The sequence below is a fragment of the Zootoca vivipara genome, chromosome 1 (genome assembly GCF_965207765.1).
Source record: "Zootoca vivipara chromosome 1, rZooViv2.hap1.1, whole genome shotgun sequence".
NCBI lineage: Eukaryota > Metazoa > Chordata > Lepidosauria > Squamata > Lacertidae > Zootoca > Zootoca vivipara.
In genome coordinates, this window is record NC_142582.1 from 104,638,133 (window position 1) to 104,661,420 (window position 23,288).

A 23,288-nucleotide genomic window follows, 5' to 3' on the forward strand; every position below is an offset into this window, starting at 1 on the left:
ACTCCTCCCACGCAGCAGACTCAGTGTCTGCCCAGTTCTTCTGCCTAGAAATAACCATGCAATAAACTATAGACCATATTTAGAAGAGCCCATTGAAAAAAAAAACATTTTCCTTTTCCCAGGCACCAAAATTATCAGTACACATCCGAGATTTTTCATCCTTTTTTTTTTTGGCCCCATTCTTAGTTACTGGATTCAGCAAGTTACTTTGCAATTTACCTGGGCTAATATCAGTTTCTTCGATAACATCCTCTGCAACCTGTGAACAAAAAATACAAATGCAATGATTGGCTGTACAGAAATCAGGCAGGATTCACCTAACCAGGAAGAAACAATTTCCCCATTATAGGAGCTTTCTTCTTTATTCCCTCTTCAGTGTATTGTATCAATGGAGAAAGGTGTTGTTGCCAATTTACAATACCCACAGTTTATTAAGATGAAAATATCATCCTTAGTGAAGTGCAATCACACCCTAGGTACCTAAATTTGCTCAAATTCATCTATAATAATCTTACTCCCAGTTCTTTGACACACTAGTTTAATTAGTCAAGTTCCACATCCTCCAAACTACAAACAGGGCTGTGGTACATGATCAGGAACAAGATGCTTGAAATGCTCTGCTTTTCCCTCTTAATCTCATTCTACATTGCAGCCAGACATGCATACTGATTATCCATTTTCAGCAGGTGCCAAAATAGGCACTGGAAAGAAAGTAGCAGCAACATGAGATCAAACAGCTGCAAAAAAATTCAATGGGAAAAACCAACAGCTGTAAAGGAAGACAATAACCTTTATTCTCAATGTGTTTCAACAGAAATCTTATCTCAAGGGGTGTGGTCTTTGCAAATAAAACAGCTGGATTCACTTGCCTTAGTACTGACGGCCAGAAAACTTCCTCCAGAAAACGTATCTGATGAAGTGTGCATGCACACGAAAGCTCATACCAAAATAAAAACTTAGTTGGTCTTTAAGGTGCTACTGAAGGAATTTTTTTTATTTTGTCCAGAAAACCTGTTTATTTAGCATTCATCCTGATTCGAGTGCACAAAGCTTATATGGTGGGTAGACTATGCCTGCTCTTAATTGAACATTCATTCTGATTTGTTTACAGGGTGATTATTTATCAATGAGCATTCATCCTGCATTCATCCAGAATTGCTTGCTGAGTGTTTACATGTCTTCTTGTTAATCATTTGTTCATTCCGCACTTTTCAGTGTATTTCCCCATTGCAAGAAGTCTGTAGGTGGTTGGTTGTTATTTTAAAGTGCACTTGTTGTGCTAGGTCAGTGTTTCCCAAACTTGGGTCTCCAGCTGCTTTCTGACTACAATCCCCATCATCCTTGTCTGCTGGTCCTGCCAGCTAGAGATAATGGGAGCTGTAGTTCAAAAACAGCTGGAGACCCAAGTTTGGGAAACAGTGTGCTAAGTCAACAGAGCCCTTTAATCCACTTTAATTGAGCAAAGTTTAATTGATCTAAAGTCTTGGTATACACTTGAATCCCTCCCACAAAATACTGACAGTCTGGAGGCACCTTAGGTTTCTGACAAAAGTCAACCAACTTCAATGAAGTTTTCTGAGAAGGTGAGCAGATCCAATAGCCTTCTTTCATTGCAAAGACCACTTGCCTTTAAAACATCAGCACCACTACCAGCAGCAGCAGCAGCAGCAGCAGCAGCAGCAGCAGCAGCAGCAGCAGCAGCAGCAGCAGCATCTGTCCAAAATTGCTTCTGCAATAAAGGGTGCTGGGGGTTTAAGATTTAATAAAGAACAAAATACAGCTGCTGTGGTGCTTTTTTCATTTTGGTTGTTTTTCGTGTTAGAGAGGAAGCCTCTGTCAAAGACAGACAGATAAGGATAACATGGAATGTGACTTTCGCTGGTTCTCAGTAACCTTTGGGGAGGTCTCTGAAATGCTTGTTGTTAGTAGTGCGAAAGAGTCTTTGATGCATTAAGACATGGAATTGCATAAGGTGTTTTAAAAACTAAGCAATCAAACTCCTTTGCCTGCTAACACCTGAACTTCTATTGCACTGCCTATAACAGAGTTAACACTTCTCTAAATTTGCTGCTGACAGAGTCTTCCAAATTAACGACAGTAATTACACTTTTGGTGATAGGTGATCTTAACAACAACATAAAGTGATTAAATAGTCAGGCTTTTGTTGCACATCTTTTTCCATTGTATCAATAAAACACAAAAGAAACGATGGAGCGCTCATACTATTGAAAAGAGATACTCTGAGACTTATCTTGGATATTAATTCAGTTCTGACAGAGCACAAATTCCATCCAACAGCTATTAAAGAATTAGAAGTCTATATTTTGACTTCTTACGGTACAATCTTAAGTGGGATGGGAAACTGGTGAATCAACAGCCACTTCAAAAGCTGTGCCACCTTTTGCTGATTAAGGTGTTAGATGTTGGGGGTGTGCATGTTTGTGTGCAGAGGATATATTGTCCTTCCCCACCCCCATGTGATTTAATTACACATGGTTTCCAGTGGAGAAAGGGGGGCTGCTCCAGGCTGAGGTGGGGGGCACTGGTTCTGGTGTCTAATGAAGGAAGGGGACTTGGATACAGTGGGTTCAAATTGCTGCCATCCTGTCCATGCCCTGCTCCTGGAATGCTTGTTTCAGTGTCTATCATTTTAACTGCCCTCCACAGAGATATATGCCTGTGGTGTGGAGGTATCTGCCAGCGCAGTGGAGGTCTCTTTAAAGGGCATGTCCCTCCACCAGCAAAACTCTTCTCCAGCCCTAAAGAGGCACCTTTGCTCCATCCCAACCCCCTTTAACCAGCAGCAATGACTGCTGAATGGTGAAGTTAATTTCTCTATGCAATATGCCAGATGTTTCTGAATCTTTCTTTCATTTTCCTTCCTTCCTAGCCCTCTTCAACCTGCAGTTAGGGTTGCTCTAAAATGAAGTTAATTTCACTGCGCAACGTGGCAGACATTTTAGAAGCATTCTTTCCTTTCCCAAGATGTCCCTAAAGCAATTTTAGCAGCTGCTAAGGTATCCATTATACATTTTGTTTCTTCCTGTCTTTCAAATGGCCCACTAAAAATAGGGCTTGATTGTTCTCTGCTCTGCACCTTAGGATCTGGTATATCACGTCAAAAAACATATTCCAAGTCTTTATTTAATTATTTTTAAATGAGGACATTACAAGGATGAATTTACAAGGTTATCTTTTAACCCATGAGTCGGCAAACTAAGGCCTGTGGGCCGGGACAGGCCCACTTGCCTTCTAAATCCGGCCCGCGGATGGGCCGGGAATCACCACGCGAATTGCCAGCACGTGGATCGCCAGCGCACGTGTTCTTTCCCTCTCCCTCCCTCTCCCTCACACAGCAGCGACGCCTCCTCCCTCCCTCCTCCTGGCTTCTCCCTGCCCTGACTAGAGGAGGAAGAGGGCTGGGCTATGTTGGTGCCAGTCCCTCTCCAGAGCCCTTTCGCAAGCCGCTCATTGTCCCTCGTTCATTCCCCCCCCCCAAAAAAATATAGTCCAGCCCCCCACAAGGTCTGAGGGACAGTGGACCGGCCCCCTGCTGAAAAAGTTTGAGGACCCCTGTTTTAACCCTAAGGTGGATCTTCCATATCACTTTTTATTAAAACTTCAGGAAGTATTTACTGAAAATGGTTTATTCTTCATTCATTCAGTTCTTTAACTACACATTTGCGATGTACATCCCAAACATTAAGGGTATGCTCACATTAGTGCTTACTTTGTATTCCGTACACTCCCACTGCTATTTCTGAAGCCATACTCACATGGCATTAGCTGCAATTCATATTGATCCTGTAGTTTCCCTGACAAACACTGCTGTTTGAGGCACACACACACACACCCCAAAACCAGCTTCAATCCAACTAGAAAACTGGATGCGGAATAAACAGTAATGTGAATATTTCAGACAGTCGTGTGTAGATAACAGCATCACGAACAAGAGGGGAATGGGGAAACCCAAAAAGTCATGTAAAGGTACTCCTACCCCCTCTCTGACATGAACAACACTCTGCAAATGTGGTTTGAAACACAGCAAGGAAAAATGACTTCACTGCATTTTAAGCCTCTAAGTTGCTAGCAGCAGAAATTTTACTCACCTGATCTTCTTCAGAATCCCCTGTAAAATGACAGAAGAGAATTACTTGTAGGTGCATTAATTAAATAAATTTGAAAGTGCAGTCAGAATTCATTTTGGAATTCAAATTTCCTTGTTTGATTTTGCACAAATGCTACTTTACACTTTATCACTGAGGTGTCACTCAGTAATGCCACTGCTCAAGACTTGAACTTGCCTGGTGGCTTCAGGCAAGCCTCTGCTTCCTTAGCTTCAGTCCTCCCCACCTCCCAGAAATTCTATTTATTCGTTTTCTTACCCTTATACCCTGCCCTTCTTCTGCCATGGAAACCAAGGCGGCACACATGTTGTTCCCATGTATGTATTTATTTATAATATTTCTTACCCACCCTTCACTTTTAAGGTCTAGGGCAGCTTGGATCAGTACAATCATACAATTATATAACAGTAATTGTACATGGTTAAAAAAGCAAGTAAACCAATTCTAGAAAAAAGCAGCAGAGTCTAAATCAGGCATCCACAAACTCGGCCCTCCAGATGTTTTGGGACTACGATTCCCATCATCCCTGACCACTGGTCCTGTTAGCTAGGGGTGATGGGAGTTGTAGTCCCAAAACATCTGGAGGGCCGAGTTTAGGGATGCCTGGTCTAGATTAAACAAAACAAAGAAGAGGCTGAGCCCACAAAAATGCCTTAATTATCAAGAGGCCAGGGTAGAAAGGTACATCTTCAGCATACAATAGAAGATGTCTAATGAAACTAGATGCTAGAACCCCATAGGGAAGGAGTTCTATAATGCTGAAAACAGCACTTCAAGAATTAATAGGATAATGCACATGAAGTGATTGAGCACTTAGATATGCTATACAAAAAGTAAGTATTTTTATTAGCATATCCATGACGGCAGCATTCGTTTCTGAGACCATTAGCCAGATGTAAGGTACAGTACTTGGATATGAAGTGAACCTTCCTGAGATTCAGGAACAGTCAACAAGGCAAGGCAAATGGTCAGGCAAGATGGGCATTGGCATCCTGAAACATCTGAAGGGTGCCATGTTGGCAACTCCTGTTCTACCCGAACCAGGGACTTTTCTATAGTGGTCCCCAAACCTTGGATTACCCTCCCCTCAGGATGATTAATTTGTTTGCCTCTCCTTTTTGTAGGTGGGCAAAAGTATGCCCTTTTTATGTTCTATGCATGTCCACATACCCAAAGGGGCAGTGCTGCCACATGCCACAGTGCAATGTGTGGGTGTTTGGAGTGGGACCAGCAGTGTAGCACAGCTGCCCCATTTGCAACCTGTGTAGTGTGTGAAGGGTGCTTGTCTTCACAGTCTAAGTCATTTAAAGGGATTTTAGTGGGGTAGGAGAGCTGAAAACAATGCCAATATATTTCACATCTGGCAACCAAGGCACCCCTTTGGTTTCAGATAAGTACATGGGTAGACGAGTCTCGAAAGCCTGTGACATGAATTTTCATGGCCTTCTAGCAGCTATGGTGGCTCATTTACCAGAAGTGATGTATTTAGGGTTACGTCTGGAAGTGTATACTCACTTCTGACCAAACTAAGCCTCCTACAGCAAAATATACTGTACATCGGTTTGCGCTAGTGGGCCATGAAAATTTGTGCCCTGGGCTTTTTAGACTCGTCTACCCATGTACTATCTGAAACCAAAGGAGCACATTGGTTGCCAGATATGAATTTATTTCAGCTCTCCTACCCCACTATTTTTTGTTGCTCTGCTATTTGTTTTGTTCTTGTTTGTTTTATTACGGTAAATATTACTGTTTTGTTATCTGTTTCCGCCGTACTTGTTTTCATCCTAGTATTATTGAAGTTTCATCATGGAAGGAGGCCTGATGAACTAGTTTGAGATAACACAGTCCTGGTGTGCTTTCGTGTGCAAGTTTAGAAGACTCTTGAAACCATTCCAACACTGGAAATTTGTGAACTGCCTTTAATTCACTCAAACCAGTTGGATTTACACGAGTATTACTATACCCTTTCCTGCGGAGGTGTCAGCCCCCGGGAGCGTGTCTACGACATCTCCACGCAAGACCTCCTGCAGCTGTTGTTGCCTTACTGCCCAGCTGGGAAGCCGGCCACTGTTTTTGCTCTGCTCCTCTGAGCTGAGCGGGAGCTCGTCTGCTTCTGCTTTTCTCATGGACATTCGAATGTCAGAACTGGAGTAAGTGTAGCCGTGCCCTGCAGGGCAAATCTCCTTAAAGGCTTCTGCAAAGAAAGGAGAGATATACATGATATACAATCTGATGAAGCAGAGAACAGGGAAAGCTACAAAAGTAATAGCCAAGAGCACAAAGACATCTCTCGCAATCTAATGCATTAGTAAGGATACTGTTGTTTTTCTGCTATCCCGTTAAGACATGCTGGGCCATGTTTCCTCTTCTTTATTTAAGGTATCTGCCACAATCGAAACACAGTTCTCTGACATGTGTAAAACATGTTTAGACTACACCCACTTGGAACCAGCACTGAAGGCTGGAAGTTGCCAGCAAAAAGAAAGATGTTTGCAGGGCTGGGTGTGTTGTTAGTAAATGCAAACTACTGTTAACCGATACTCAAAACTGGCTGCCCTTTCTGTCAGAGTTGACAATAAAATATAACCACATGGAAACACCCCCCCCGTGTGTGTGTGTGTGTGTGTGTGTGTGTGTGTGTGTGTCAAAGAGAAGCAGCTGTGTAACAAAAAGACCAAGGGATCTACTGCATGTTAAGGCTGCATAAGAGACAAAGGTCAAATAAACAGACATAAAGTTTTGCAAGCCCCAAACCCCCTTTTAATTCATCACTGTAGATTTTGGGCATATCTGATAGGGCCATCCACAAAGTTCATTTGGCAACACAGGCCTTGCCCTGCTTCACAGCAGAGTGGTGTAAACAAAAAAAGAAACCATGTATGTTAAAGAAGTTGGAAAGGACGAATGTTTATTATTAAATTAGCTAATTTAATAATAAATATCCATCCTTTCCAGCATCTTTAAGATACATTTTTTCCTTTTTGTTTACATCGTTGCTGCTTGGAACCACATAAAAAACAGGAAGCATCCAGAGTGAATCAGCCTGCTTCAGGCAACACCACAAAGGGCGGGGGACTAGATGAAGGCAGGAACTGGTGCCTGAATAGTGCAGCAAGATTTTTTTTAAGTGTTGGTCCCAAAGGCAGTAGGTGGTGTTTCAAATCTGCTTCAGGTGGCAAAGTGTATTGGGCTGGCACAATGTTCAGAAGTAAATGCACATTGAGAGTCCATTTTCCAGCACTTAATGAGAAATGCTAAACTGGTTCATGTCTGGTGCAGCTTGAGCACTCACTGACTGCAACTACAGAAAGGCAGAAGCCTTCATAGTGCAGGCTAACCAGTATACACTGCCCTCCAGTTGTCACTGGACTGCAACTCCCATAATCCCAAACTATTTGTCATGCTGGCTAGGGCTGTTGGGAACTGGAGTTCAACAACATATGGATGGCACCACATTGGCTACCCCTGTCAGAGTATCTACAAGGAGGTGCAGGAAGGGGCAAAGTTTTATTGTAAGGCAGTGTTGTGTGAGGGCTGAGAGGCCATACTTATAATTCTCTATTCCTCTCAGTTTCTTATGCTGTGCTTATGGTCTTTTGAGTGCTCAATGATTCATTTTCTATCTAAAAAAATTCCTTCAGTAGCACCTTAAAGACCAACTAAGTTTATATTTTGGTATGAGCTTTCGTGTGCATGCACACTTCTTCAGATACCTCATTTTCTATCTAATACTTCTATCTAATACTTCTATCTAATACTATCATTTTCTATCTAATACTTCATTTTCTATCTAATGCTATACATTCACACTACCTCATGACAAATACATTCACACTACCTCATGACAAATAGTCAACAAGTGGCACTGGACTAATCTGGTTTCTTTCTTTTTTTCTTTCTTATTTTTAAAGGAGAGAGGAAAAAACAAAATAATAATAATATACAAAAATAACCATTATAATAACAATAGACCACCATCAACTTACATTGTGGATGCAGTGACCATCAGTACACAAATCTTAATTAAAACGTATAAGTTAATATAAGCCCTATAGATGTTCAAGTATGTATCCGTGTGACACTAATGCCTATATGAAATATGTTTGAATGCAGTCGGGGCAGGGAGGTGATCAGATTGTGCAATAGACAGGGAGGTATAAGTCTCTTAGCCACCATAAGGGCTTGCAAAATCCACTTCTGTTGTCCATCGGTTAACTAAAATACTACAGGGATATAATTTTAAAGTACACAAACATCTGCAGATATGATGGATTTTGCCGAATTGAGGCAAGTAACAACATCAGATGAAAAGGAATACAGTATATCACTGGAGAAGCCTTCATCACATGTCTCTAAGTTAAAGGCTTTATAATCCCATTTCAGGCAGAGAATTGCAAATGGTATTGCTGCTCTGATAAAGAGCCGGAATACCCTAAGTAGCCACTAGTTTAAAATCTGCAGAAAGTGAAAGGGCAGGGGGAAAGGTCCAAAAGAACAAGCAGAGTTTTTACCAGATCCTGGTAATGGACACGTCTCACAATTCCTTCCCCACCCTTTGCCAACACGACTACAGCAGCAGATCTGTTTGGTGATGTGCTGATTGAGTGGCAGGGCACAGACTCCCCTGACAGTTGAGCGATAGCACAGCCCCTGCTCTGTGGAAACTGCTTTATCCGCTGAAACACAAATGGTTGATTAGTCAGCTTTGAAAAGCAAAGATTTTCAGTGCAATCCTATGAATGTTTACTCAGTAGTGAATCCTACTGTGCAATGGGATTTATTCCCCGGTAAAAGGGAATTATCCTATGACACTTACTAGAAGCCCAGTTGAACACAGCGGTATTTACTTTTGAGCAAACATGTATAGGGATCCTACTGTTAAGCTCCTCTTGTTCATCTCCAAGTGGACCCATTTGTCCACTCCTTCACCAATAGTGAAAATGAAGGCAAGAAAAACAGTGGAGCTATTTTAATACACATTTAATTGAATTGAATTCAAAGTCAAGAAGCATTTCAGATGCTTAATTTCATCATGCTTTAAGATGAAGAGTTGATTAAAACACTATTCTACTTTGAGATTTGAATCTATGTATCATCTCTTGCTAGCTAATAAATTCACCACCAAACAGTTAAGAAACTTTGCCAAATCATAGAGTTTGGTAGCTCATGCCAAAGGTTTTGCAACAAGACTATGCAAGACTTCACATTTCAGTTAAGATTTCAAATTAAATTCTTAATGAGGGGAGCAGAGCAGTGTGGCTTTTGTGCTTAGATTTACCAAATTTGAGTCAGCTTGGGGAAAATTTTCCTGAATCGACTATAACATGTCATAGGAAACTATAACGAAGGCAAAATGGATCAGGACAAAGGCAAAACTGGGAAATTCACTTTAAAAGAGAGAAGCAGAGCAGCTTTAAAAATTAGGGGGTCTTTTGCCCAAAGCGGGACAGTTGGCAAGTCTCTTTTGGTTCATAACGATGACATCATCATTATGGGCAGAAGCAAAAGGGAAAGCATCTTCCTCTTGTTTTAGACTCTCTGGTGCATGCAGCGCCCTGGCGCTAAGGTGCCTCCAGCGCCCCCCTCTGAAAGTGCAGCACCAAAGCAATCATGCTGAGGCAGTCGCCCTTCTATGAGCTGGTGGGCTACAGGCAGCCCCCTCCCGCCTTGCTGGCCAAACCAGCTCCTGAGCGGCCAGACTTGGCTCCAGAGCCTCTCCAAGGACCCGGGAGTGCCAAGTGGACCGCGGCAGCAGCGGGAGGGCACCTCTGAGGACTCCGCGCTGCGCCTCCTTCTCGTTTCCCCAGCGCTGGGTTCCGCTCAGTCAAGCTTCGCCACCAGCGCATGCAATGTGGGACCAGCAAGAGCTGCTTGGGCGCTGTGCGCGCGCTGGTGGCGAAGCTCGACTGAGCGGAACCCAGCGCTGGGGAAACGAGAAGGAGACGCAGCGCGGAGTCCTCGGAGAAGGAGAGAGACGCGGCGCAGCCTCTCAGCTTGTGGAGCGCAGTCCTGGCCAGATCGCCGGAACCCTGCGCTCACTTGGCGCCCTTCCAGCGCCCTCCAGCGCCTGGCACCGTGGTTCTCCGCGCCACTAGCCTCTATGGCTAGGACGGGCCTGGGTGCATGGTGTAACTGCCCACTCCTTCAAACTCCTTATGATCTAACCCAGGCATAGGCAACCTTGGCTCTCCAGATGTTTTGAAACTACAACTCCCACGATCCCTGTCCACTGCCCCTGTTAGCTAGGGATCATGGGAGTTGTAGTTCCAAAACATCTGGAGAGCCAAAGTTGCCTATGCCTGATCTAACCCATACAGTTATTGTGCTAATGGGAAAAAGATGGATTGGGGGGGGGGAGTTGTTATGGTCTATCTGGGGACACTTACAAATACAGTGACTGCGGGATGGGTCCAGCATGGTTCCAGGCTTACAAGTGCAGAGGAAGCTGCCGCGAGTGTTCACACATTCTGCATCTTTGCATATGCCAAATATTAGACATTCGTTGATATCTATAAAGGTGAACAGAGAGAACAAGATTAGCCAACCTATTCTGGTGCTGCCCACAAATGGCACTGCAAGGAGGATCTGCCTGCAAAGGGAACAAGTCCTGATGTGACAGAGCAGAGGCGATGGGATCACCAAGCAAAAGAGAATGCTGGGGGCGGGGCGGGGGCTCACAGGTGGAGGCGGGGGCCACAAGTATAAACAGATATAAAAAGTTAGAGCTGTTAAGGAAAGGTTGGGAGGCAGGTGACTTTGTAAGAGCTACCTATTAAGCACTTCGAAGAGTCGGATTCAGTAATGGGCTAGATAGATGAGGGCCAGTAACGTGAAGCTAAATCCTGACAAGATGGAGGCACTGAGATGAAACAGTTCTTGTGTCCTGGAACCTGGTGTACAGTTAGTTCTAGGTGGGGTTACATTCTCCCTGAAAGAGCAGCCAAGCCATTAGGGGGGCACCTCCTTGTTCCAGCATTTCCCCTTGAAGCCAAATGTCTTTTACCAGCTTCAGACTGAGTCTGGTGATTCCAGAAATAGGCTTGCCACTGCGATTCCCACTCTGGTAGCCTCTCAGCTGGGTTACTGTGATGTGTCACATGGGGTTGTCCTTAAAAGAAAACCTAGAAGCTTCAGTTACTGAAGAATCTGGCTACCAGAATTTTGTCTGGTGTAGTCAGGGTTGCTCTTATTACTACATTGACAGCCTATTCAGAATCCAATTTAAGGTGATGGTGTTCTCAAGTGCTTAATGGCCTGGGGGATTTATCTGAGGGAACAAATCTTCTCCTACCAGCCTGCCTGTGACTTCTGTAGAGGCCCTTCTTCAAGTACCCTCTTCAACAAAGGTACATTATGTAGTCACAAAGAAGACAGCTTCTTTCTGTGGGATTGGCCCAACTTTGGAATGCCCTCTGGTGCTGTCCAATGCTGCAATGCAATCTTTTTGGCACCATGTTAAAACCTTAAGGACAAAAGAACATGAGAAGAGCCTGATAGATTAGGCCAGGCACCCCCAAACTCGGCCCTCCAGTTGTTTTGGGACTACAATTCCCATCATCCCTGACTGCTGGTCCTGTTAGCTAGGGATGATGGGAGTTGTAGTACCAAAACAGCTGGAGGGCCAAGTTTTGGGGGGTGCCTGGATTAGACCATTGGCCCATCTAGTCCGGCATCCTGTTCTCACAGTGGCCAACCAGATGCCTGTGGGAAATAAGAGAATGGAACATGAGCACAAGAGCACTCTCTCCTCCTGTGGTTTAGGCATTAGAGATGGAATTTTAGACGGAACTGCCTTCTTTGTTCCTTTAGCCTGTCTTTTATCTTGTTTATTGTTTCTTTTAAAAATGAATGTTGTGTTCAAGGAAGGAAGAGGCATAGTTCAGAGCATTTGAGGAGGCATGAAGTTGGACCAGTACAGTGAAGGAGGTGGCTTGGAGAGAGGGGGCATAGTCCGAGGAGAGTCCCAAGGACTGGGCAGAGAACCCAGGCCTGAGGTTCCCCACTCCTGATAAACAGAATCAGGCCATTAGTTTTACCTAGCCCAATTTGAGGTTCTATCTTGTACTGTGGGGCTCAGAACACTCTGAATTCTCTTCCTCCCAAAGTAATCAGTCACACAAGATGTGGTATGGATTTCCAGTTTAGGGCAACTATATAATTATAGGATGGAGATAGATAGATAGATAGATAGATAGATAGATGATAGATAGATACCGTAGATAGATAGATGGTAGATAGGTAGATAGATAGATAGATAGATAGATAGATGATAGATAGATAGATGATAGATAGATGGATGAATATTCTGTTTTACAATTTAAAATATTCCCTTCTTCTCTTTCCATGATTCATTTTACATATCATAAATCCCTGCATATTTTACAAAAACTATACCATTCAGTATTCCCATTATTGCATCCATCAAAACTTGTTTACACTGTTGAATTTATCTTAATGCTGCCAGTGTTTCAGCTGTACACAATTAATTCCCATATATTCCCATATGTTCTTCTTGTTCTCTTATTCTATATGTTAAGTCTGCGAGTTGTGCATATTCTGTCAACTTAAGTTGCCATTCTTCTTTAGTTGGGACCTCACTTGTTTTCCATTTGGGGGCTAACAAAACATGGGCCGCAGTAGTAGCATACATAAATAACCTTAATAATTATAGTTTTAAAACCATATGCCATGTCATGTTCTTGCACTTCTCCAGACCTTGAAAGGCATTTTCACACAAAGCTTAAATCACTTTTGAGCTCTTAGCTATTTATGCGAATGTCTCATCATACAGAAAATAAGAGAAGATGCATCTGCAATGATAATGAGTTTTCTGGCCTATGTACATTATACTTTCACACTACAATTCCAGTTGAAACAAGAATCACTTAAAAGGAACTCTAAAGCAGCCTTGGCTTGATTCTGGATTGTAATGTGAATGTGAAGCACATCCTAGCCATAATGCTAATCTCCTTGCGGATGCTTCTCCTAGACCTCCTTTTCTGCATCAACATCGGATAAACATGAACACAAAGCTTGACGTATGAAAACACTCTCAGCCACATGTGTGCAAATGTCACAAATGGGTCACAAGTGATCATTCCTTTACATGAGCAGGTGGGGGCACTATTTGCACATGATCCATTGACAGGATGCCCACACTACAGCATTAGATTAAATAAACATCTTCCTGTAATAATGGGAAAGATTTGCACGAGAATTTGGAAGCACAGATTGGTGGGGAGGGCTCCAGATCTCAAGGAGCTGTCAGGGAAACAGAATGTGCTAAATTGCTCTGCACCAACCCACCACATGACCTCTGGCAAGTTCTTTCCACTTGCCATGCCAGCAGCACAATTGGGCTTTATGGCCTCTGACCCCCCCCCCCCCAGGGACTAGAAAGGGTCAGACGTTGTTTGCTAATCATGGCGAAGCTCCCAGAAGTGGCAGGTGCCTGCGAAGAACTATGATCAACAACACACCAGGAGGGAAGAGGTAACAGCTTCTTCTGGCCCCATCACTCAGTAGCGTCACCAAGAAGGGGCCCAAATAACTTGCTTACAGCCCAGCTGAGATACATGGTATGCTCACAACAAACAAAGGGGCCCTTTCAATTGTGTCAGGTTTTTGAGAAAACCAGGTTTCCAAAGATTTGGGGAGAGTTCTTTCCATGATGGCCAGAGGGAACAAGAAACACAGAATAGGTAGTTATTAGTAGATTATTCTTTACTGGTCAAGACAATGCAAGTTGCAAGATGGAAAGGATTGTAACCACAGAACAATGGGTAGAATTTGATGTTGTGTTAAGGTGATTGTTCCATAACAGCAAGCATTTCAGCTTGACAGACACAACAGTCCCCCCTCTCCCCTCCCCATGCACTGTTCTGGGTGATCTTCCCCACCCCTAGGGCCAATTTTTTTGGGGGGAAGCAATGTTGCACAAGCAGAAATCCTTGCACAGGACTTCCACTGATGGGATTTGTTAAGTGAATCCCATCCAACATTGCTGAATGCTTGGTTGAATAGATAGCTGTGCTGTCTGTGCCATTCAAACCTGTGCTACTTAAAATTACATTGAAAACAAAGGCAATTACAGGCAACCCCCAATTTGTGCAGGGGTTCCATTCCAGGTCTTTGTGTGCTTACGTGAAATTGTGTGCAATTGAAACACCTTGTTCTGCCCCCGCTCTGCCCCACCCCACCCCACCCCGCCTCCATTTTTCCCTTTTAGTGATATCTTTTATGACATTTCTGGGTCACTTCTAAGTCCAGTGCCATGCACATGTGTGCATTCACACACATTATCAGTCACACCTAAAAAGGGGGGTTTTCTGTATATAAAATCTTATTCAGTGGATTGTGAAATACTTATCTCCCCATTCTTCTTCTGAATATTCCATGTTCTTAGCAGTGAAAGGACACACATTTTCCATAAGGATTATCACATGGGATCTATGAGCATTTTTATCTCCCAACATTTGAAATTTGCCTGCTAATACTGTGTGGGTGGGTGGGGGGTTATCAGTAGTGAAGAAAAGATGCATGGCACATGCTCAGAGGAGCTCTAATCTTTCTGTTTTACTTCCCATTTTCCAGAATGAGGTATTCCTTGCACATGGCTCAAATTAAACCTTGTCAGCATGAGAATACACACATAGTGTAATGTCTGAACTCTACCACTACTGAAGGGAACTGGCATTTTTTCTCCTTAGCACATGGTGGATGAGACAATAACTCAATGGCCGAGCAAAAACAATGCATGCTAAAAAGCCAAAGATCTCTGGCATATCCAGGTAGGATTGGGAAAGAATCCTGCCTAAAACCACAGAGTCTTTGTCAATCTGCGTAGGCAAAACTGATCCAGATTGACAAATGACCTGATTTAGTATAAGACCACTTTATATGGCTGTGTTAGCAAAAGAATGGAAGAAGAAAAAAAAACTTGGTTAACCATTCATTTGTTGGCTCTTTTCCAGCTTGGCAACAGAAGCAGAGCCAAAGACCCTGAAAAATTAGCTTTAAGCATCTCGTTTACTCTTCTCCCCCACTTGGGGAGGATCCCAGGCATCCTGTGTGGTCTCATTCCAGTGCTCATTGAGCCAAATGGCTCCGAGTGCCTAGGCAAGGCCTTCAGATCCAGATTCTGGGCAAAATGTGGTCTGCTGGGCACACACTCCACAGTTGCCAGAAGGTGAACCAAGTGCAAACACAGCAAAGAGCTCCTAAAAATAGAAGGCTATATGCAAGGCAGAGGGGAATTGAGGAGGCAGTGTTGCTTTTGAGCGCTGGATTAAAGAAGGCTAGGATCTCCCTCTCCATTAATAATAATTATAATAATAACTTTTATTTATACCCCCGCCCTTCCTGGCAAGAAGTGGGCTCAGGGCGGCTAACATCAAAATATAAATACATTAAAACATAAAATTCAGCAATCAAGTGAAATACAGCTTAAAATCGGATTAAAATCACATAAAACCAGATGACAACCCACAAATTACAACTATAGGGGTTGGGAGCCTTAAGTACTCACCAGGCTCAGCTATTTACATGAGCCGGTGAGAAAAGTTAAAGAGGCCTCTTGTATGCAGTGTTTTGTAAGAAGAGAGGGGTCAGACTGGGCCCCGACCAAAGACCTTGTGGAACAGCTCCGTCTTGCAGGCCCTGTGGAAAGATGTCAAAGCCCCTTAGGGCCCTGGTCTCTTGCAGCAGAGCATTCCACCAGGCTGGGTCCAGGGCCGCAAAGACCCTGGCTCTGGTCAAGGCCAGTCTAACCTCATTGAGGCTGGGCACCTCCAAGATGTTATTGTTTGTGGACTGTTAGGTCCTCCGCGGGGCATACTAGGAGAGGCGGTCCCACAGGTACAAGGGTCCCAGGTCGTATAGGGCTTTGAAGGTTAGAACTAGGACCTTAAACCTGACCCTGTACTTCACCAGGAGCCAGGGCAGCTGATGTAGCACGGGATGGATGTGGTCCCATGGTGAGGACCCTGTAAGCAGGCTCGCCGCGGCATTCTGCACCTGCTGGAGTTTCTGGGTCAGCTTCATGGGCAGCCCCGCATAGAGCGAATTACAATAATCAAGCCTGGAGGTGACCATCGCATGGGTCACAGTGGCTAGATCAGGGCGAGAAAAGTAAGGAACCAACTGCTTAACACAGCAGAGGTGGAAAAATGCCGCCTTTGCTGTAGCTGTAACCTGCGCCTCCATAGAGAGGGAGGTGTCGAGGGTTACACCCAGACTCTTGACAGAAGGTGCTGGCACTAATTGTGCCCCAGCAAGGGATGGAAGTTTGCCCCCCAACCCCATGTTGTCTCGACCCAACCAGAGGACCTCTGTCTTTGAAGAATTTAGCTTCAACCGGCTCCCACGCAACCATCCAACCACAGCTTCCAAATATCTGGTCAGTGTATCTGGGGGCGAATCAGGATGGCTGTCCATCAACAAATGAAGTTGGGTGTCATCAGCATATTGATGACAACCCAGCCCAAAACTCCTAACAAGCTGGGCAAGGGGGCGCATAAAGATGCTAAAGAGCATCAGGTAGAGAATTGCGCCCTGTGACACTCCACAAGCCAAGGGGTGCCGCGATGACAACTTCTCACCTTGTGCCACCCTCTGTCCCCAGCCTGTCAGGAAAGAGTGCAGCCATTGTAAGACTGTGCCCTGAATCCCGTCTGCAAGGTGGTGGTCCAATAGTTCATGGTCAATCATGTCAAAGGCTGCTGACAGATCTAGAAGAATCAGCAGCCCAGACCCACCTCAGTCCAGCTGCCTACGGAGATTGTCTGTTAGGGCAACTAGGGCCGTCTCGGTCCCACGTCCAGGGCGAAAGCCAGACTGGAATGGATCCAAGGTCGATGTTTCATCCAGAAACCTACCAAGCTGTTCGGCAGCCTCTCTCTAAATTACATTACCCAGGTACGAAAGGTCCATAACCGGGCGGTAATTGGATAGATCTGAAGGATTTAACAATGTTTTCTTTAAGAGCGGGCACACTACTGCCTCCTTCAACTCCCCTGGGAATGCCCCCCCCCAGAATTACCAACCCATCAAGCAATGTAGTCCCCCATACATCTCTGATAAGAAAGCTGCATAGGGTCAGTTCCAGTATGGAGTTAAACAGCCACTCCAATCCCACATTCATATTGTGTCAATAAGCAGGTTTGGGAGTATGCGCTTGCCAACTTTTCATGCCACTCAGGCACAGAGTGCAACCTATTTATAAAGTCTCTCTCAGAAAGTGTCAACACCTAAATACATTATACCTGCCCTGCACTATATATATTTGTGAGGCCTGAAGATCACCGATCAGCAATCATGGTTTACAAATCAGCTATGAGTCAGAAAGATTGAGACCAACAGAACTGTGGTGATTCGCTAATCAGTTCAATATGAGAGGAATTCCATGCTAAAGGAAACATGTCAAGAGAACATCCATCAATGGACTTGCACAAATCCAAGCTAAGACTCTGCATTACGCCATCCAAGTAGAATCTCACAGCTTATTGTAAGGGGGAGATCATAGAGAAACAACGATGACATTCCTGCCACCACTATGAGGAGACACTGGGCTTTATGCTTTGAACAGCATCTGGAATTTGCACTAAGAACAAGTAGAAATTCCCAGAGAGGCCCAGTCCAATGCCAACTTCATCTCAAGATGCATTAGCAAAAATGTAAGAGGTATACAGCCCTCATTCGACCTAAAGCAAAAGGAATTTTGAAAGCAAGAATCCGTCTGTGCTATGGCTTTGAAGCAGAACCAACCAGCATTCATCCAGTGTGCATCCGGTCACATACCGGTACATACTTTTGCAAGCATTTGTAAGCACATTTACCGCAATTATATGCATTTTAAACATATTGTTTTGTGGGAGAACCACACCGTAAAATCCAGAGAAGTATAAATTTTGAAGGTTAGCTGTGTTTCAGTTTGTATATTGGCTTGAGAACTGCAAATTAGGTCATTTCGTATTAAAGTGCAAACAAATCGAATTTCTCCCCCATCCTTAATCCTCCATCACTCTACAGAGCAAATTCCAGTTCTTGAAACCATATATAAACCATTGGTATGGATATAAAATTGTATGATCCATCTCATACACTTATGCAATCAGATGCTCAGCATACCAGCATTATCTGGTGTCGGGAGCATCTTTTGTGGGGACACTTTCCTCACCCAACTTCTTCCCTGCATAGATTCAGAAGGCCTGCAGAGTTTTCATTTTTAGGAGATCAGTTACTTAATATTCTTGTGGGCATTTGGAGAGACATGAGTTTTATTCCAGACTTGTTGTAAGCATAAGTGTTTCATAACTGTTATTTACCCTGCTTATTGTTAACTAATTTTATTGCACTAACAAGATGTTATTGTTTTTAAATTGTTGCATTAACTGCCCTAAGGCATTTCAACGCATGTGGCAGGATGTACATTAAAAAAAATAAATTAATAACAGATTTCCCCACACCTGTTCACTTTCACTTTTAAACCTTCCTCTCAACACCTCCTACACAAATAAAACTGCTACAGCTAAGATTGCTTTAGGGCATAAGGAACATAATCCCTTTTCAAAAACAACCACCAGAAAACATTTACCTAGAACACACCCTGCAGTTGTGAGGTTATATTAACTATAAACTCATCAAAGGCAAAGATATGTATCAGCCTACATTTCTCTACATTTGAATTATGGTGCTGGAGGAGACTCTTGAGAGTCCCATGGACTGCTAGAAGATCAAACCTATCCATTCTTAAGGAAATCAGCCCTGAGTGCTCCCTGGAAGGACAGATCGTGAAGCTGAGGCTCCAATACTTTGGCCACCTCATGAGAAGAGAAGAATCCTTGGAAAAGACCCTGATGTTGGGAAAGATTGAGGGCACTAGGAGAAGGGGACGACAGAGGACAAGATGGTTGGACAGTGTTCTCGAAGCTACGAACATGAGTTTGACCAAACTGCGGGAGGCAGTGCAAGACAGGAGTGCCTGGCGTGCTATGGTCCATGGGGTCACGAAGAGTCGGACACGACTAAACGACTAAACAACAACAACATTTCTCTACAGAATGGAAGATTCTGTATCTGTTGTAGGGCAGAGTTTATCTTATCACAGGACGAAGTAAGGCAAATGTTCATGCATTGGCACTGCTGGTAATTGAATGTAGATGAGATTCAAGGGGTGAAATATCAATTAGAATACATAATAATGTGACTAAATGTTTCTGCTCTTTGTAAGTAGAGCTGTAGGGTTTTGGGTTGTAATTAAGCAAGTAACCATGGCACAGATCATTTTTGCATATAATGAGTGGGATCCAACACAGCACTAAGTCTCTTGTTCCATGCATCCCCTAACTCAGTTCCAGAGATTCCCCCAACCCTCTGGCACAGATTTGGGAGGGGGCATGGGGTACTAGCCAGGGGGGCTATGTCCTACCTCTAATATCATTATGCCTCTGAATACCAGTTATTGGGAATCTCAGGTGGGCAGAGTGCTGTTGTGCTGATGTCTTGCCTAGGGTTGTATCTGGTTGGCCATTGTGAAAATAGGATGCTGGACTAGATGGGCCATTGGCCTAATTCAGCAGACTCTTCTTATGCTCTTAGGATCCTGCTGTGCAAGCAAAAACCTTTGTGCTGACATGACACAGTAGCTGAATAATACCCAGTACCTTCATACAGTACCTGTGAAAGGGGATGAGAGAAACTTTCACACTTACCTTGGCAGTGGCTCCGATTCAACCTTTTATATCCCTGTGGGCATTCAACTTGCCCATTTTCAAACACTGGGTGAGCTAGATGGAGAGGAGAAAAGAAAAGAAAACCTTAAGCACAGAGTCTACGGTAGGGCGTGCCGATCAGAAGGTCGGCGGCTTGAATCCCTGTGATGGGGTGAGCTCCCGTTGTTCGGTCCCTGCTCCTGCAAACCTCGCAGTTCGAAAGCATGTCAAAGTGCAAGTAGATAAATAGGTACCACTCTGGCGGGAAGGTAAATGGCATTTCTGTGTGCTGCTCTGGTTCGCCAGAAGCGGCTTAGTCATGCTGGCCACATGACCTGGAAGCTGTACGCTGGCTCCCTTGGCCAGTAAAGCGAGACGAGCGCCGCAACCCCAGAGTCGTCCACGACTGTACCTAATGGTCAGGGGTCCCTTCACCATTTTACAAGGCTATATTCAAGTTGTATCAAATCTGAAAGGCTACAGGATTTGGCTGGAAGCCCCACTAAACTGCTAAAACTCAGGCAATGCTTCTGCCACAAGAGCTACACCAGGCAACCTGGCCATACAGATTGATGGAACAACCAAAACAGGGTAGAGTCATAGGCAAGAAATGGGTGCCATAGGGGAGGAGCATACTATGCTCCTTATGCTCCTATTGACAGCTCAGGTTTAAACTAGCCCTGGACCTGAGACAAATGATATCCCTCTTATTGACTTCAATGGGAGGGGAAGGAATTTTAAAATAGCTGCATTGATGACCACCATGCTCAAATTGGACCGGCAGAGCATAGATTGTGATGTAACTCAGCACCTAATTGCCCCACATCATCCCCAGGATATAAACCATACCTAGGGGAACCACAACTTAGATTATCGGACAACTAGTATGAGTCTCTCCCTTCCTCTGATCTCATTCCATGTAGTGCTTACTTAAGAGCTCACAAGAAGGAACAGGGAGAAATGGCATTTTGCATGAAGAGGGAGCACTTTGCACAAACCGTCTCTTCTCCAGAACACACTCAGCAACTTGAGAACTTTGCTAAAACCTATCCTCCTAGAACTCTAAAAAGTATTCTGCCTAGAGACTCCAAACACAAACACCCAACGTGAAAGCACAATTGCTATGATTGCCTTCCTTGTCTTCCTTGGTTTGCAGAATGTGAATACTGTGTTCTGTCTGGTCTGAACTGCAATGCTCTAACACTGTTTCCCCCCAACAGTGTGGAACAGATTCTCCCCCACACAAAGAAGGCACTCATTCCCAAATGCTGGTAAGCCCTCTGTTGGCAAAGACCAGGTATTCTATTCCAACAACTGCAACCAATGGCCAAACACTCATGAGCATGTTTATCTTGCAGGATGAATGCTCTGATATATGCAGTGGAACAAGGGGATCAGCACTCTTCCGCTTGCCATGCTGCTCTCCCCCTGGGAAAACCCACTGTTTACCACTGAATCAGACCAAATGTCAATATCATTTTCTCTGGATTGAGGTTTGCTCTGATTTAGCACTAAAGATTGGGGGTTTGGGGGGGAAGTGGTTGGACAAAGGCAAAAATTGCTCAGACTTGTGCTTTCTAGGCACAGGACAACCAGAAGTGTGGACAGGGCTGAATTCAACTAAGTAAGTTTTGCTAATGACCCTGATGTTGGGAAAGATGGAGGGCACAAGGAGAAGGGGACGACAGAGGACGAGATGGTTGGACAGTGTTCTCGAAGCTACCAACATGAGTCTGACCAAACTGTGGGAGGCAGTGGAAGACAGAAGTGCCTGGCGTGCTCTGGTCCATGGGGTCACGAAGAGTCGGACACAACTAAACAACTAAAAAACAACAAAACGTTTTGCTAGCTGGAGCCTGTGCACATCTGTGACAGCATTTGTGACAAGTGATGTCATTTCTGGTAAGTGACAAAATTCCACGGCTCCTGCTTAAACAACCTGAGAATTGCTCTTTTGCAATGGAAAAAATGTTCAAATAATTAAGTTTAAACAAAAAAAATGAGGTAAAATAATCCTTATTCTTTGAGGATTAAGCAGTCCCCTTCTGTTACTACCCAAGCATACGTTAGGAGCACCCATGATGTAATAACTGGCTACATCTTCCTGTTGTGTGTTCACTGCCATTTTGGAAGACTTGCCTCCCCTTCACACCAATGTAGCCAGGTTGTGAAGCAGCTCTTAATAAAAATAAATTGTATAAGTTTGAACATCAGGTACAGCTTCCAGAGGCTATGCATAGCTCCAACTATTGAACTGCATTAGGCAAAAGTAACAGCACAGTTTTCAGAGGTTAGAAATAATAGAATCTTAGTGAGGGGATTAGTTAAGTGGCAACAAATAACCCCTTAAGGTTATTGCTACCCACATCAACTCTGAATTATCTGTTAAGAACAGTGACAGAAATTACTCTCACTCACCTGAAAGTAATTTTGTGGCTGAGATTAGAGGACCTAAATTGTGCCTAAATAATGAATAAGAATAGTTCAGAACACTTTACTTTGCCCCTCAGATGACCAGAGCACATTTGTTCCATGGACCCTAATACTGTACAGATTTCACTGCGATTGTTTCTATTTCTGAATTTAATAATGTAAGAAAACGGAGAGGATTGACATTACTAGTCTAGAGGATATGAGACAGCTGGCTCTTTTAAATATGTTCTCTGCTTAAAGGGCTGTAAAACATTTTTTAAATGAACCATATCTTAATTAAAGCAGCAATGGTTGACATTTCAGCGTTAGTACATCTGTACTTTTAACAGTTGTATAGATGAGGGAATGTTGGCAGGTACGGCTTGCCAGGTTGCTGTGCTGAAGGGATTGGAAAAGCTTCACCTGCCAGAATTCCCTCATCTGTGCAACATTTAAAGGTACTGGATCCCTAAAGTTGAAAGATTGGTTTTCAGTTTCCCATTCATATTTTTGAGAAGAGCTGAAATGGAAGAGCATGAGGAGGATCGGCAACAATGTGTTGCAGTGTGGAGTGCTCCTGTTCAGTGCCCTCATCAGTCAGCAGTGGTGATTGGTGCCCATTGGGACTGGTGGGACAAAAGACAGGGAGACCAACAAGAGGTGGAGTCAATGTCAATGAGAGGCAGAGCTATTCCCTGAATGATTGTAAGTAGGACAGGATGCATGTGGAGGCTGGCTGAGGATAGGTCGAGCCCTCATGGAGACTTCCTTTTGTGCTGCGTTTCTAGGCACAGGCTCAGTTTCTGAGCATTTCTCCCACCCCACCAGTACTTTCCCCATGAAAACCCGCTCTTTACTGCTGAATTGGAGCAAACAGCAATCCACGGAAAACCCGAACTTTTGTTTGTTCCAATTCAGTGTTAAAGAGCAGGTTTTCCTGGGGGAGTGCTAGGGCAAAAGAAAAGCACTCAGATACGGTGCTTTAATGTTCAGACCTGTGCCTAGAAAATGTGGGGCAAAAGGTTGCCCCCAAGAAGAA

At 44.0% G+C, this 23,288-nt stretch overlaps 2 protein-coding genes across 3 annotated transcripts in view; both read right to left on the minus strand.

Moving 5' to 3' along the window:
- The window catches only part of ABCD4 (ATP binding cassette subfamily D member 4), a 352,667-nt gene that overhangs the window by 296,389 nt on the left and 32,990 nt on the right, over nucleotides 1–23,288 (minus strand). The window lies entirely within an intron of this gene.
- LTBP2 (latent transforming growth factor beta binding protein 2) overlaps nucleotides 1–23,288 on the minus strand; it is a 137,836-nt gene that overhangs the window by 33,161 nt on the left and 81,387 nt on the right. The window contains exons 9-14 of the mRNA XM_035108559.3: nucleotides 19,838–19,912; nucleotides 10,514–10,636; nucleotides 8,639–8,803; nucleotides 6,091–6,321; nucleotides 4,110–4,129; nucleotides 220–259 (exon numbers count right to left, since the gene is read on the minus strand). Of these exons, the coding sequence (XP_034964450.3) occupies nucleotides 220–259; nucleotides 4,110–4,129; nucleotides 6,091–6,321; nucleotides 8,639–8,803; nucleotides 10,514–10,636; nucleotides 19,838–19,912 (654 nt within the window). The remainder of the gene's footprint in view (nucleotides 1–219; nucleotides 260–4,109; nucleotides 4,130–6,090; nucleotides 6,322–8,638; nucleotides 8,804–10,513; nucleotides 10,637–19,837; nucleotides 19,913–23,288) is intronic.